The sequence below is a fragment of the Neoarius graeffei genome, chromosome 6, assembly GCF_027579695.1.
Source record: "Neoarius graeffei isolate fNeoGra1 chromosome 6, fNeoGra1.pri, whole genome shotgun sequence".
In the NCBI taxonomy this organism is placed as follows: domain Eukaryota; kingdom Metazoa; phylum Chordata; class Actinopteri; order Siluriformes; family Ariidae; genus Neoarius; species Neoarius graeffei.
Window position 1 is genome coordinate 12,450,015 of NC_083574.1, and position 14,401 is coordinate 12,464,415.

At 44.9% G+C, this 14,401-nt stretch overlaps 1 protein-coding gene across 2 annotated transcripts in view; it reads left to right on the top strand.

The window, feature by feature from the left end:
* The first annotated feature begins 215 nt into the window (after nt 1-215).
* zgc:158464 (uncharacterized protein LOC791139 homolog) overlaps nt 216-14,401 on the top strand; it is a 437,335-nt gene continuing 423,149 nt past the window's right edge. Inside the window, exon 1 of one of the 2 annotated variants that reach the window (XM_060923332.1) lies at nt 216-891. In XM_060923332.1, the coding sequence (XP_060779315.1) occupies nt 457-891 (435 nt within the window). In that variant the 5' untranslated portion in view covers nt 216-456. The remainder of the gene's footprint in view (nt 892-14,401) is intronic. The other variant, XM_060923334.1, reaches the window with a different exon arrangement.

The window sequence follows — 14,401 nt, forward strand, 5'->3', positions numbered from 1 at the left end:
TATTAGAAAGTACGTGTTTCTTTAAGCCATGATGAGAGGGATGGAGTCGGAGCAGGGTGTTGATCGAGTCGGAGCAGGGTGTTGATCGAGTCGGAGCAGGGTGTTGATCGAGTCGGATTGGAGGGTTTGGAAGGCGAACATGTGACAGGATTACGGTTTCACTTGTCGAAACACTTTTTTTTAAAAAGACGCAGAAGATCTGGCAACCTTGCGCGCGCTGGGAAACGTGGGCTGAGCGCTTGGTAACGCAGAGACAGGCGCGCGCGCACACACGCACGCGCTCAGAGTTTCTCCACGCTGGAAAGTGAGTGCGGGTCAGAAACGGGCGCGCGAGCTTGTGCTGAAAAGTGCTGCGAGATTCACCGAGTTTCCGGCGGACAGCGAGGCTCACGCGCACCACGGAAACCCGGACCGGAAATCTCGGCGTGTCGGAGCGGTGAGCGATGCGCTGGCACCATGGCCAAATGGTTCAAGGAGCACCTGGGATTCAAGAGCGCCAAAGCCGCGCCGCCGGCGCCTCCGAGACCGGACTACCGGCACTGCCACGCCGGGACTGGCACCGGAGGCGCGGGCTACCCGAGCCCTGCTCAGCCGGATATCCTCGCCGCGTACAAACTCCAGAAAGAGCTGGACTTCGAGGACCCGTACGCATCCGGCGCAAACACTCCGTTCTCGGGCGCAGCGCTCTCGGAGGTGAAGTACGTGTCCCCGAAACACCGCCTCATCAAAGTGGAGACGCTCGAGAGGAGCAGCGCGAGCCCGACTGCTTCCGGAGGAGGCGGAACTGGCGGCGGCAGCAGCAGCAGCGGTGGCAGCGCGAGCCAGCCGGCTGCAGGGAGCGCGAGATCCCCCACTTCCCCATCCGCCGAGCACGAGACTAAACAGGACAAGGTGAGCGCGTGCTCTCTCTCTCTCTCTCTCTCTACCTGTCAACAACAACAACAACAACAACACATGTTTATTTTAGGACTGAGAGCAGCAACAAATGACATCAAACAACACCGGCGTGAAACTTTAACAACAAAAATAAAGTTAGATTAGAACAGGGATTTTTTCTTTTTTAAAAAGAAGAAAAAAAGGTCACGCCTTTAACTGTGAATTAAACTCCATAGAGTTCCTCAGAACGGGTTCGCTGGAGTTATTATAGAGTTTTACTGCTGAAGTTTCTACTTGGAAAAACACCTGAGCTCTGAGGTGACATTGTAGACTTTGTTGTTAAAGAGGAAAACAGGCAAGTGTAAGCAAAATACTACTACTACTAACAATAATAATATGTGGAAGCCCTGCCCTAATGGTTAGAGAAGCAGCTTTGGAACCAAAAGGTTGCTGGTTCAATTCCCTGGACCAGCAGGGATACCCGAAGTGCCCTCGAGCAATGCACCGAACCTCCAACTGCTCCCCAGGCTGCTCTGTCGCTCTGGATAAGAGCGTCTGCTAAATGCCATGAATGTAATGTAGTAGTAATAATAATAATAATAATAATAATAGAAATAATAATAATAAAAAAGTCACATTAGCTATACCACTGCTGTACTACTACTACTAATAATAATATGTGGAAGCCCTGCCCTAATGCTTGGAGAAGCAGCTTTGGAACCAAAAGGTTGCTGGTTCAATTCCCTGGACCAGCAGGGATACCCGAAGTGCCCTCGAGCAATGCACCGAACCTCCAACTGCTCCCCAGGCTGCTCTGTCGCTCTGGATAAGAGCGTCTGCTAAATGCCATTAATGTAATGTAGTAGTAATAATAATAGTAATAATAATATAATAATGATAGAAATAATAAAAAAGTCACATTAGATATACCACTGCTGTACTACTACTACTACTACTAATAATAATAATATGTGGAAGCCCTGCCATAATGCTTGGAGAAGCAGCTTTGGAACCAAAAGGTTGCTGGTTCAATTCCCTGGACCAGCAGGGATACCCGAAGTGCCCTCGAACAATGCACCAAGCCTCCAACTGCTCCCCAGGCTGCTCTGTCGCTCTGGATAAGAGCGTCTGCTAAATGCCATTAATGTAATGTAGTAGTAATAATAATAGTAATAATAATAATAATAATAATAATAGAAATAATAATAATAAAAAAGTCACATTAGATATACCACTGCTGTACTACTACTACTACTAATAATATGTGGAAGCCCTGCCCTAATGGTTAGAGAAGCAGCTTTGGAACCAAAAGGTTGCTGGTTCAATTCCCTGGACCAGCAGGGATACCCGAAGTGCTCTCGAGCAATGCACCGAACCTCCAACTGCTCCCCAGGCTGCTCTGGGCATGTTGTACGTCGCTCTGGATAAGAGCGTCTGCTAAATGCCATTAATATAATAATAATAATAATAATAATAAAGTCACATTAGATATACCACTGCTGTACTACTACTACTAATATATGGAAGCCCTGCCCTAATGCTTGGAAAAGCAGCTTTGGAACCAAAAAGTTGCTGGTTCAATTCCCTGGACCAGCAGGAATACCCAAAGTGCCCTCGAGCAATGCACCGAACCTCCAACTGCTCCCCAGGCTGCTCTGGGTATGTTGTATGTCGCTCTGGATAAGAGCGTCTGCTAAATGCCATTAATGTAATGTAGTAGTAATAGTAGTAGTAATAATAATAGTAATAATAATAATATAATAATAATAATAATAATAATAATAATAATAAAGTCACATTAGATATACCACTGCTGTACTACTACTACTACTAATAATATGTGGAAGCCCTGCCCTAATGCTTGGAGAAGCAGCTTTGGAACCAAAAGGTTGCTGGTTCAATTCCCTGGACCAGCAGGGATACCCGAAGTGCCCTCGAGCAATGCACCGAACCTCCAACTGCTCCCCAGGCTGCTCTGTCGCTCTGGATAAGAACGTCTGCTAAATGCCATTAATGTAATGTAGTAGTAATAATAATAATAAAGTCACATTAGATATACCACTGCTGTACTACTACTACTAATAATATGTGGAAGCCCTGCCATAATGGTTAGAGAAGCAGCTTTGGAACCAAAAGGTTGCTGGTTCAATTCCCTGGACCAGCAGGAATACCCGAAGTGCTCTTGAGCAATGCACCGAACCTTCAACTGCTCCCCAGGCTGCTCTGGGTATGTTGTACGTCGCTCTGGATAAGAGCGTCTGCTAAATGCCATTAATGTAATAATAATAATAAAGTCACATTAGATATACCACTGCTGTACTACTACTACTAATATATGGAAGCCCTGCCCGAATGCTTGGAGAAGCAGCTTTGGAACCAAAAGGTTGCTGGTTCAATTCCCTGGACCAGCAGGGATACCCGAACTGCCCTCGAGCAATGCACCGAACCTCCAACTGCTCCCCAGGCTGCTCTGTCGCTCTGGATAAGAGCGTCTGCTAAATGCCATTAATGTAATAATAATAATAAATCAGTCACATTACCGGTAAATATACCACTGTCTTACATAATAATCCATCCGTTATCCGTAGCCGCTTATCCTGTGCAGGGTCACGGGCAAGCTGGAGCCTATCCCAGCTGACTATGGGCGAGAGGCGGGGTACACCCTGGACAAGTCGCCAGGTCATTGCCGGGCTGACACAAAGAGACAAACAACAATTCACACTCGCAGTCAAATTAGAGCCACCAGTTAACCTAACCTGCATGTCTTTGGACTGTGGGGGAAACCGGGGCACCCGGCGGAAACCCACGCAGACTTGGGGAGAACATGCAAGCTCCACATAGAAAGGCCCTTGTCGGCTGCTGGGATCGAACCCCGGAACCTCCTCGCTGTGAGACTGCACCACCGTGCCGCCCTGTACGTAATAATAATAATAATAATAATAATCAGAAGAATAGTAAGTTAAATTTCCAAGGTCGTGTTACACTAATCAGGAAGATAAATGTTCATGGAAGACACAAGTCTTCAGCTGAGATTCGAAAGTAGAGAAAGAAGAAGAGCGGTCATGGAGAGAGTGAGGACGAGAACTCCAGGGTTTGGGCGCAGTGGCACTGAAGGATGGTGCGTGTGAAAGCAAGCAGGTTGTTACTAGAAGACCAATGGGGGTGTAGGGGGTCAGTCGTTCCTGAAGGTAGACAGGAGCACGAGTTTGTCTTCGAAAGAGACCAGCAAGATCCGGGACAGATCTTTGTATGAGTGAGAACTCTAGCTGCAGAGATCTGAAGACTGTACATCGTCACTATAACATATTATTTTATTTTATTTTGCGTTTAAGTGACCGTGACTGATCCTACTGGAACGTTCATGGAAGCCAAACACGCGCACACACCAGAAAGCGTCAATCATGAAAATTAAACGTTAACCTTATTGTGCGCCTTCCTGCCGCGCTGCACGTGGCTGCGTTGTCCAAACCTGCAAAACGAGTTGCGTTATCTGTTTCTGAGCACGGCTTAGCATCGAGCATCGGCAGGATGTTCGTCACATGACCTCCATATTCATGTGACGGCCTGGGTTTATTCATAACGAGCCCCAAAGTTGTGATCTAAAACCGTTTTCAGGACTGGAGTGTAACTTTCTGTCATAAAATACGCCGTCTTAAGTGAATGAGCTCCATTCTCATGCCTCAGACCCTGACTCACTCCGGCTATTGCTCAACACTTGTTTTTGCGCTAATCCAACACCAGAACTCGGAACATATCCCATACACACACTTGTATGTTTGTTTAATTGCGTCACGCTGTAGGTGTTTGTGTTCGGAAAACAGCCAGGAGAGTTCGAGTTGTGCAAACTGTGTCACTGATCCCAGACTTCCTTTTCCTCTCAATCATACCTGCCGCACCTCTCTACAAGGTGCGGCATTTACACACACACACACACACACACACACACACACACACACACACACACGTAGAGCAAAACTCTCGAGGTGAAGTGAGTGCAGTGTTCCTCAATCCTGCCTTTCTGCTACACATGCTTGTGTATGTTGTCGTGTTTTTCTTTTGCTCTCACACACCCAAAAGATGAATCAGCTTTGAGATCCGTGAGCGAGAAAGGAAAAAAAAACCCCGCTAAAAAAGAATAAAACAAAAATTATTTCTAGAAATATTAACATAACATGTACCGCAGGATTGTCGATTGCTCCGAGTGTGTTCCTTCCCACTACGACGTTTATAGTAAGGCCCTCGTTCTATACGGTAGTAACAGCTTACTGTATCGCGGAACAAAAAGTTTGCGGTTGTCCATACGATGACGTTTTCTGCGAGGAGACGTTTATTTAGCTGTTTTGGGAGACCTCTCCGTCGCCAGCGCTTCGTATTCGTTGTATCCTTGAAGTTTTCTGCCATGCGAAACGCTTCAGAAACTCATTGTGACCTTGACATAACACGACATGCTTTTTTTTTTTTTTTTTTTTGCTTTATTAAATTCAAGAGAAAGAAAAAATACAGGTTGGTGAAGGAATAACTGTAAATAGCTGCCTTATTGTGAGCGATACCAAGAACCAGTGGTCGCGTTCGACTTTTTCATAGTCCGTCATTTTGACGGACAGGGTCGTAAAAATTCCGTCATTGTCCATTATTATCTGTCATTTTATTTTAACTTTTAAATGACAATGTATAGGCTATAAATGCTATACATTTAATAACTTGTGTTTTCATGGACTCATTTTCATTTAAAAATGAATTCACAGAACAAGCTTGTATTATTTCATCATTTATTTATGTATTTACGATGCAAAAAGATGAACAGAGATTCTGACGTTCGGTCACTTGTGAACCCTCCGCTAAAAACATTGCGATAAAAACTGTTGTGCCTTAACGGGCGTATGAACAATGTTATTCTAGAACGTAGCAAGACAACTGCAGTTAAAATATGAACAGTCCGCTACAATGATTTAAGTGACGATCTAATCTGACCTGTTTGCGTGAGCTCAAACCTTCCTTCTGGCCCGCATGGATTTAAATTGGGAGCTCGCTTGTGCATAATCAAAGTCGTCAACGGAGACTGCTGCCGAGGCAACTGTCATTAAATTTTGCGTCTTTGCCTCGGACAGACGACTTCTCATTGACGTTTTAATTTTATTCTGAAGGCTGAACCCGTGGTGGCACGGTGGTGTAGTGGTTAGCGCTGTCGCCTCACAGCAAGAAGGTCCGGGTTCGAGCCCCGGGTCCGGCGAGGGCCTTTCTGCGTGGAGTTTGCATGTTCTCCCCGTGTCCGTGTGGGTTTCCTCCGGGTGCTCCGGTTTCCCCCACAGTCCAAAGACATGCAGGTTAGGTTAACTGGTGACTCTAAATTGACCGTAGGTGTGAATGTGAGTGTGAATGGTTGTCTGTGTCTATGTGTCAGCCCTGTGATGACCTGGCGACTTGTCCAGGGTGTACCCCGCCTTTCGCCCGTAGTCAGCTGGGATAGGCTCCAGCTTGCCTGCGACCCTGTAGAACAGGATAAAGCGGCTACAGATAATGAGATGAGATGAGATTGTTATTGGTAACGGTAACGGTAAACATCCGTCAAAATGACCGACGGCCTTCAGATTTTTCCGTCATAGCTAAAAAAAATCCGTCAATGACGGACAATTGTCGGTTAATGCGACCTACGCCAAGAACAAACTTGTCCCACAACACTGTGTAAGTATAAACGGATAAAAAGACGATTTTATCGGAAAACAATCAACAGTGCGGTGGGGTGCGGTGGGGTCATGATGGCGCCCAACGTGACGTTACTAGTTACTTTTGATGATCTGATGATGATGCAGCACGAGCTAGATTAGATCATAACGGTATGGTCTGTTAATTTACTGAATGGAATGGATCACCGAGTTTTTTTTTTTTAATGGAGTCCGAGTCCGAATTTGAGAGCCAAGCTTTGCCCTTTTGAACGCCGCACGAAGAAGAATTCCAGAATTAAAGCATGACCCAGGAGAATCAAGTGATTACTGCTTTATCTGAAGCAGTTATTTAGTGAAATCATTTAATTAAGTTATTTAATTAAGCACTTATGTAGATAAACCATTTGAGTGGAATAAAAACTCATTAAAATTTTCGGCTCGGTTGTTGCTGTAGCGGGGGGAAAGATTAAGAGGCTCGAGACGTTCTTGCTGCAAGTCAGAACTGAATCCAGGCATCGGGGAAGTTGAAGGCCTTGTTTGAGGGATAGATTGTGACTCGGGCAGACCTGGGAGTTGAACTCACTCAAAACCTTCTTGATGTTCTCGCAGTCAACTTTATGCACCACTGAGGCCTTAGTGAGGGGTATCGAGCCTTCGTGGTTAATCACGGGGTACAACTGGACAGTCTTTTCATAAACGGGGAAGCCATGGACTAATGGTTTGAGAAGCAACATGGGACCAAATGGTCATTGGTTTGATTCCCTGGACCAGCAGGAATGGCTGAAGTACCCTTGAGCGAAGTACCTTACCGCTCTGGATAAGAGCGTCTGCTAAAATGCTCGTCATGTAAAAATAAACGAGCCAGCTAACTCTGATGATTGACGTATGTATGCCTTCTCAAAATAACAAACGGTAGTCAGTGTTCTAGATCTAACAATGTCTCTATGTTGACCGGTACAGGCTTTCGCCTAAACCGGGGAACAGGGGCGCTGCGGCCTCTTACTCTCGGCATGCGCCCTCTTACCGAAATGCCGATTGAACCCCAAGTCACACTTAGGCCATGCGCTTATATGCTACTACACAACATGCGATCTTAAAACGATCTTTTCTCCGTGAAAACATCCCAGCAACACCACGTGACAATGTGTCTGATCATCAAATACGTTATAATTACTCCAAAAATATTCCAATCATCATAGATACACCGCCAGACGGTGCAAAAACAATCCGAATTGGCGTTTTCCAGACTGAGGCGCCATGTTGTTTACTTGTCGCGGCTGCTCTCGCGAGATTTGACATGCGTTACATACAAGGTCAGCTGACTTGTAGAGCGAGGTTTCTCGAGACTGAATGACCTTTCACCCACCGGCGCGGGAGTTTTTGACAGAAGTAGTTCGCGAGTTGTTTTTGTTGACACTTGGGCATTTAAAGATGTCATCCTGCGGCACGAAACGGAAGAAAGCCAAAGACTGTCCGGGGCAGAAGAAGATTACTTCTTTTTTTTTCAGACACTTTGTTACAATTTCCCTCTCAGATAGCCTCAGAATGTCCCATTGTAGCCTCAATTTTTCAAAGGCTTCGCACAGCGGGGGGGGGGACGAACAACCGGCACCATCCCCCCCGCTTTGCTCCCTTGCCATGGTGAGCGCCCTCATACTAAATTTTTCTAGAAAAAACCCTGCAGTATAAAGCACATACACTGCAACCTCGCTATTACGAACTCTCTTACTACAAGCTTTCGCAAATAACAAACCAAGGTCGAGTCCCTTGCCTTTAGTGATAACTTAAAAAAAAAAAAATCACTGCGTCATGTCCATGTGCAGCGTCATTAGGACTAATTCTAGTACCATGCACCTGTTCCGGATTAGAGCGCAATCACAGCGCATGCTTATAAAGACTCTCTAAACACACAGACTTGGCAAAATATATGCGCTGGACCGAGTGTCTCACATTACCAATCCTTGTAATCTGCCTTTCTGTTGTTGACTTTGTTTTGTGTATTTGGACTCCGTCCTTCATCTTTGCATCCCCCGTTCTGTTTGTTCCTCGCATGACCGTTGCCCATTTCACGACCCTGCCTTACGTTTGCCTGCCTGTTTGTAAATAAACACTCTTTCTGCAGTTACATCCGTCATTGGCCTGCTTACATGACACACCGAGCCACGCGTTCCTCTTCCTACCAGAGACAAACTATAAGTAATCAAGTCCGCAGTCAAGTTAACAATACGCGTTAACGCCATAAAACAAAGGCTTAACGAGTCTCGCTTAGGTGTCGATCGAGAACGACGATCAAAGGACGAAGAAGTGACTGCTGATACCACTCAACTTAAAGGAACAGTCCACCGTACTTCCATAATGAAATATGCTCTTATCTGAATTGAGACGAGCTGCTCCGTACCTCTCCGAGCTTTGCGCGACCTCCCAGTCAGTCAGACGCAGTCAGACGCGCTGTCACTCCTGTTAGCAATGTAGCTAGGCTCAGTATGGCCAATGGTATTTTTTGGGGCTGTAGTTAGATGCGACCAAACTTTTCCGCGTTTTTCCTGTTTACACAGGTTTATATGAGCAGTGATATGCAACAAGTTCAGTTACACAAATTAAAACGTAGCGATTTTCTATGCTATGGAAAGTCCGCACTATAATGACAGGCGTACTAACACCTTCTGCGCGCTTCGGCAGCGCATTGATATCTGAGCTCCGTATCAATGCGCTGTACTAGCAGGGTCGGGAAATCCAACTTTCAGAGGCTCTTGCCGGCTTCTGATCACTTCCCTGGGAGAAATGTTTCCCGACTTCAGAACTTTGGCTGAAGTGGCGCCGGTTATTCCAGTCTCCAGTGTCGCAGCAGAGCGCGGGTTCAGCCTTCAGAATAAAATTAAAACGTCAATGAGAAGTCGTCTGTCCGAGGCAAAGACGCAAAATTTAATGACAGTTGCCTCGGCAGCAGTCTCCGTTGACGACTTTGATTATGCACAAGCGAGCTCCCAATTTAAATCCATGCGGGCCAGAAGGAAGGTTTGAGCTCACGCAAACAGGTCAGATTAGATCGTCACTTAAATCGTTGTAGCGGACTGTTCATATTTTAACTGCAGTTGTCTTGCTACGTTGTAAAATAACATTGTTCATACGCCCGTTAAGGCACAACAGTTTTTAGCGCAATGTTTTTAGCGGAGGGTTCACAAGTGACCGAACGTCAGAATCTCTGTTCATCTTTTTGCATCATAAATACATAAATAAATGATTAAATAATACAAGCTTGTTCTGTGAATTAATTTTTAAATGAAAATGAGTCCATGAAAACACAAGTTATTAAATGTATAGCATTTATAGCCTATACATTGTCATTTAAAAGTTAAAATAAAATGACAGATAATAATGGACAATGACGGAATTTTTACGACCCTGTCTGTCAAAATGACGGACAATGAAAAAGTCTAACGTAACCACTGCTCTACGCCAGCCAATATTATTTAAATATTAATTATAAAAAGTCTTCAATCAAAAACAATCACAGCGTAAAAAAAAAAAAAATCTCATTAATATTACCAAAAAAGAGTGACTTTCAGGGAGGCCTGCAAGCGCCAGGAAACGCGCTCGAATGCGTCTCTGAGCATGTAGAACCCGTGAGCTTTCGGGGGGCATAAGGCTGTTATGACTGGTGCCACTACGCTGATCTTTAGGTCTCGTTAGAACCCTGTACGTCCTTTAATTTTCACCAGCGTTCGTTTTAAACGGTCAATTAATACCGTGATATTTTTCGACTAGGACATAATAGTCCGCGTAATTTATTTTTGCTAGCAGGCTTCTTCACCCATGGGATTACAGTGCAACAGATTGCACGTGCATCTTTTTTTTTTTTTGCTCTAACGTTGCTCGTTATGGCGAAGGTTAGAAGCGATGAAATTAGGGCTGTAACGATATGCGTATCGAAATCGAAATCGCGATACGCAGAGCCACGATCCGTATCGCGATACAAGAAGGCAGAATCGCGGTACACCCTTTCAAACTTCTCCTCAGCCCAAAAACAGAGGTGCTTCCAAACTTCAATTTATGAATACTTTACTTTTTATTTAAATTACATTTTAAACTTACTTAAATTACTTTTATTTTTTTATATCTATTAGTAAGTCGTTTTTTCGCCGACCTGCGACAATCTTCTGCGAGTCACGCAACGTCCACACTCGCCACTGGCAGAGCATTCATTTCTTTTAAGCGGTCGCCATTCTGGTTGCGACGCGGGGAGCGAATCTGTAAACAAGCAGCTCATTGGCTGGCTAGGTGTGCCACAAGCCAATCACAATCACTTGACCGGAAAGGCATGCAGTGTTGCCAGATTGGGCGGGTTTAGGTGCTTTTTGGCTGGTTTTGAACATATTTTGGGGTGGAAAACGTTAGCAATATCTGGCAACACTGAAGGCATGTCTGCTTGGGCGGAAGCCTTCTGCGGCAGTTACATTTTGACACGCGAGCAACGTTTCACCATAAAAATTCCGTAATTTCCATCTGTTTTCCGCGATCACAGAAAATCATTGGCCCTATGAGAGTGAGACAGTGAGAGAGCCCCCCCCCCCAAAAAAAAAAATCTTAACGGATTTACACGATTTGGAAAAATGACTTTTTCAGAACCGAAAAAAACAGAGCTTCCGGCTCAACAGTATTATTTTGAGAAATAAAACAGTCTTTGGATATACATTTGTTCATTTTTGCATACATATTACTCATTCTCTGCAGTGGTCTGAATTATTTGTTATTAAATAGTTAATGTAAGTAAGTAAATGTTAATAAGTCAAATTTACTACTTTAAAAAAACATTTAAAAAAAATCGTGGGCGTATCGAATCGTGGGTCAAAAATCGCGATACGAATCGAATCGTGAGTCGGGTGTATCGTTACAGCCCTAGATGAAATGATATTCGCAGCAAACTCCGCAGTGCATCGTAACGTGTGGACACCGTGCAGCATTTGCGTTTGTCTCCCTGAGGCACCCAGTCTGCTGTTACTGTACGCGTCTTTTCAGTGCGATGATGGATGCGATTGTTCGCTCTCAGCGTTTTCCACAGCTTTACATCAGGGTGTCCGCGGGGTTTTAAAAAGTATTAAAAAGTGATAAATCAAAAACGCAAAATTTAATGGCCTTAAAAAGTGATAAATTTGGTCAAAAGGTATTATTTTTAAAGAATAGGTATTATTTTTTTCTTTTGGACAATGACTGGTTTCATTTTGATGAAATAGGCAAAATAAAATAAATCCTTTCTTGCTTACTTCAAAAATGAATGTGTGATATGAACTTGATATTGACGTCATATCAATGCATTGTATTCATTGGTCGATAGAAATCTGAAATCGTCTGCGTGCGCATAGCTAAGTCCAAGTGGAGATGGAAAGCAGTGCTAAGTGAACCAGTATCTCTTCATCGAATTCTAGCGGGTGGCAAAAAGTTTAGAAATGGGGAAATGTAAGTTTTCCCGATCCTGGCTCCGGGATCCAAGCTTTCAAGCTTGGATAAGGCCTGTCGTCGGGAACGACAGGCAGGCATACTGTAAAGTATGCCTCAAAATCATTAATATTAATTGGATGGGGGGTAATGCGCTCAGGTCGCACATGAAGTCGGAGAAACACGTCAGGGGAATGCGCGGTCGTGGGCAGCAACAGTCTATCACCTCGACAGCTAGCACTAGTGCTAGTGCTATACCAACGGCCACACCACCGCAGCTGCACGAGCAGACCAGACCCGTGGACCCGACTCAAGACTTGAAGATTGTGCTGGGAGGCAATGCCACGCTTCGGGCGGAGACTCTGTGGTGCCTTAACACGGCTTCAAAGCACCAGTCTCTGAACTCGAACCAGGAAATAGGGGAGCTATTTGGCGCCATGTTCCCTGACTCCGTTGTAGCCAAGTCGTTCACTTGCGGAAAGGACAAAACTGGTTACATTATTCGATTTGGCCTCGGGGCATTTTTTAAAAAGGAGCTGACGAAAAACATCTGCCAGGCTGGGCACTTTGTGATTATGTTCGACGAGAGCCTCAACCACTCAAACAAAAAGAAACAGCTGGACATCCATGTCCGGTATTGGGAGGATGGAGAAGTTAAGTCCAGTACCATTCCATCACTTAAATGAAGCAAACCACCCCACCTCACATTGTTACTGTAACTAATGCCCTGTTGCGAAATATGCAACCGAGTCTCCTGGATAATGGTAATGATGTAAGTAAGTGTTGGATGACAAAATCTATGTGCATGTCACAAAATCTTTCTGATTGATACTTGGTGCAATTCGATGTCGTGGTGGTTGTAAAAAAATCTGAAGGTAGTAAAAAAAGGTATTAAATGGTAGTAAATTGACTCAAAGATTGGTATATACCCTGTACATGTCACTTTCCGCCTTTAGAATTGCACGTATAAAGAATAGTTTGGTGGTATGCCGTTCTAAAGGCACCCGACGATAAGGAAATCTGAATTAGTTGTATTGTTGTCCTTTTGAGCATGAGCTATGAAAGCATGGTAATCTGGTTGGATCAGGGTTGACGTCCTGGGACAAAAAGCTGAAACCTGACTCTACATCAACATTCTCTGCTTTAGGACACATATCCGAGGGCTCTTGTTTATCGCTGGGCCCTTGAATCATTCAGGACTTGACCTCTTTTTGGTGCCTGACATCTCGTCTGGTGAGCCAGATTTCTAGAGTCTGGTATGGTTTGTGAATAAATATGACCTCCTTTTAACGGAAGAAGCTGCTTGATGGAACGTTTAACGACCAGCATGTTAAAAAATGCGCGAACAAATTTTGATAGGTTGCTGGGGACATTTTCAACCCAGCGATGATCTTCCTTGAAAACTTCCTGGCGTCTTGGCTTCAACATCCGGATGTTTCGAGAAAATGGCGCCTTCAGGATCCTGAAGCTGGCGGACAGACAAGCGTCCAGAAGATACCGGATGCTCTTTTGCGCCTTTTCCACCAAAGCAGTTCCAGGGCTGGTTCGGGCTTAGTTTGGAACCGGGTTTTCTGTTTCCACTGACAAAGAACTGGCTCTGGGGCCAGAAAAACCGGTTCCAGGCTAGCACCAACTCTCTGCTGGGGCAGAGGAAAGAACCGCTTACGTCAGCGGGGGGGCGGAGTTGTTAAGACCAACAACAATAACAAGACCGCGAAAGATCGCCATTTTTAAGCGACGAGAAGCAGCAGCTGTACAAACGCGAAGTCATTTATTATTATTGTTGTTGCCGCTGCTGCTTCTTCCGTGTTGTTTTTGCTTCGATATTCGTGCCAAGGTTTATGCAAACGTAGCGACGTAACTGGCGTATACAGCGACGTAATGACGTGGCTCCGCTTAGCACCGCGAGTTATGGAAAAGCAAACTGGTTCTCAGCTGGCTCGCAAGTTGAACGAGTTGTGAACCAGCACCAGCACTGGCTCCGAACCAGCCCTGGAACTGATTTGGTGGAAAAGGGGTATTTGAGCCAGTGGGAGGAGAGTCTGAGACTTGACACTCGATATTAGCTTTTTAATAGGCGATGGTGCTTATTATTTCAGAGAATAATCCCCGCCCATCATCTTTACATCAAAAGACGAGCAATTTTTGACAAAGTGCACATCAGCAGTGGAAAATTACCAATCCGTCAGACTTTCCACATGCACGTTCTGTCCATTAACCTCATTAGGAACCTACAATCCCTGCAGCTTTGAAAGGAAAGCGTACTAGACAGAAAGAGGAACACAAAGCAGCGCATCCGTGTGAATCTTCTCATCGTATTCTGACTTGTACTGCCAGTTCAATCTGTAAACTGTGATTCTGGTGAGTTTAGTTGATTTTTTTTTCTGTGTGTGTGTGTGTACTGTTCCAACCCCACAGTAGGAAATAAT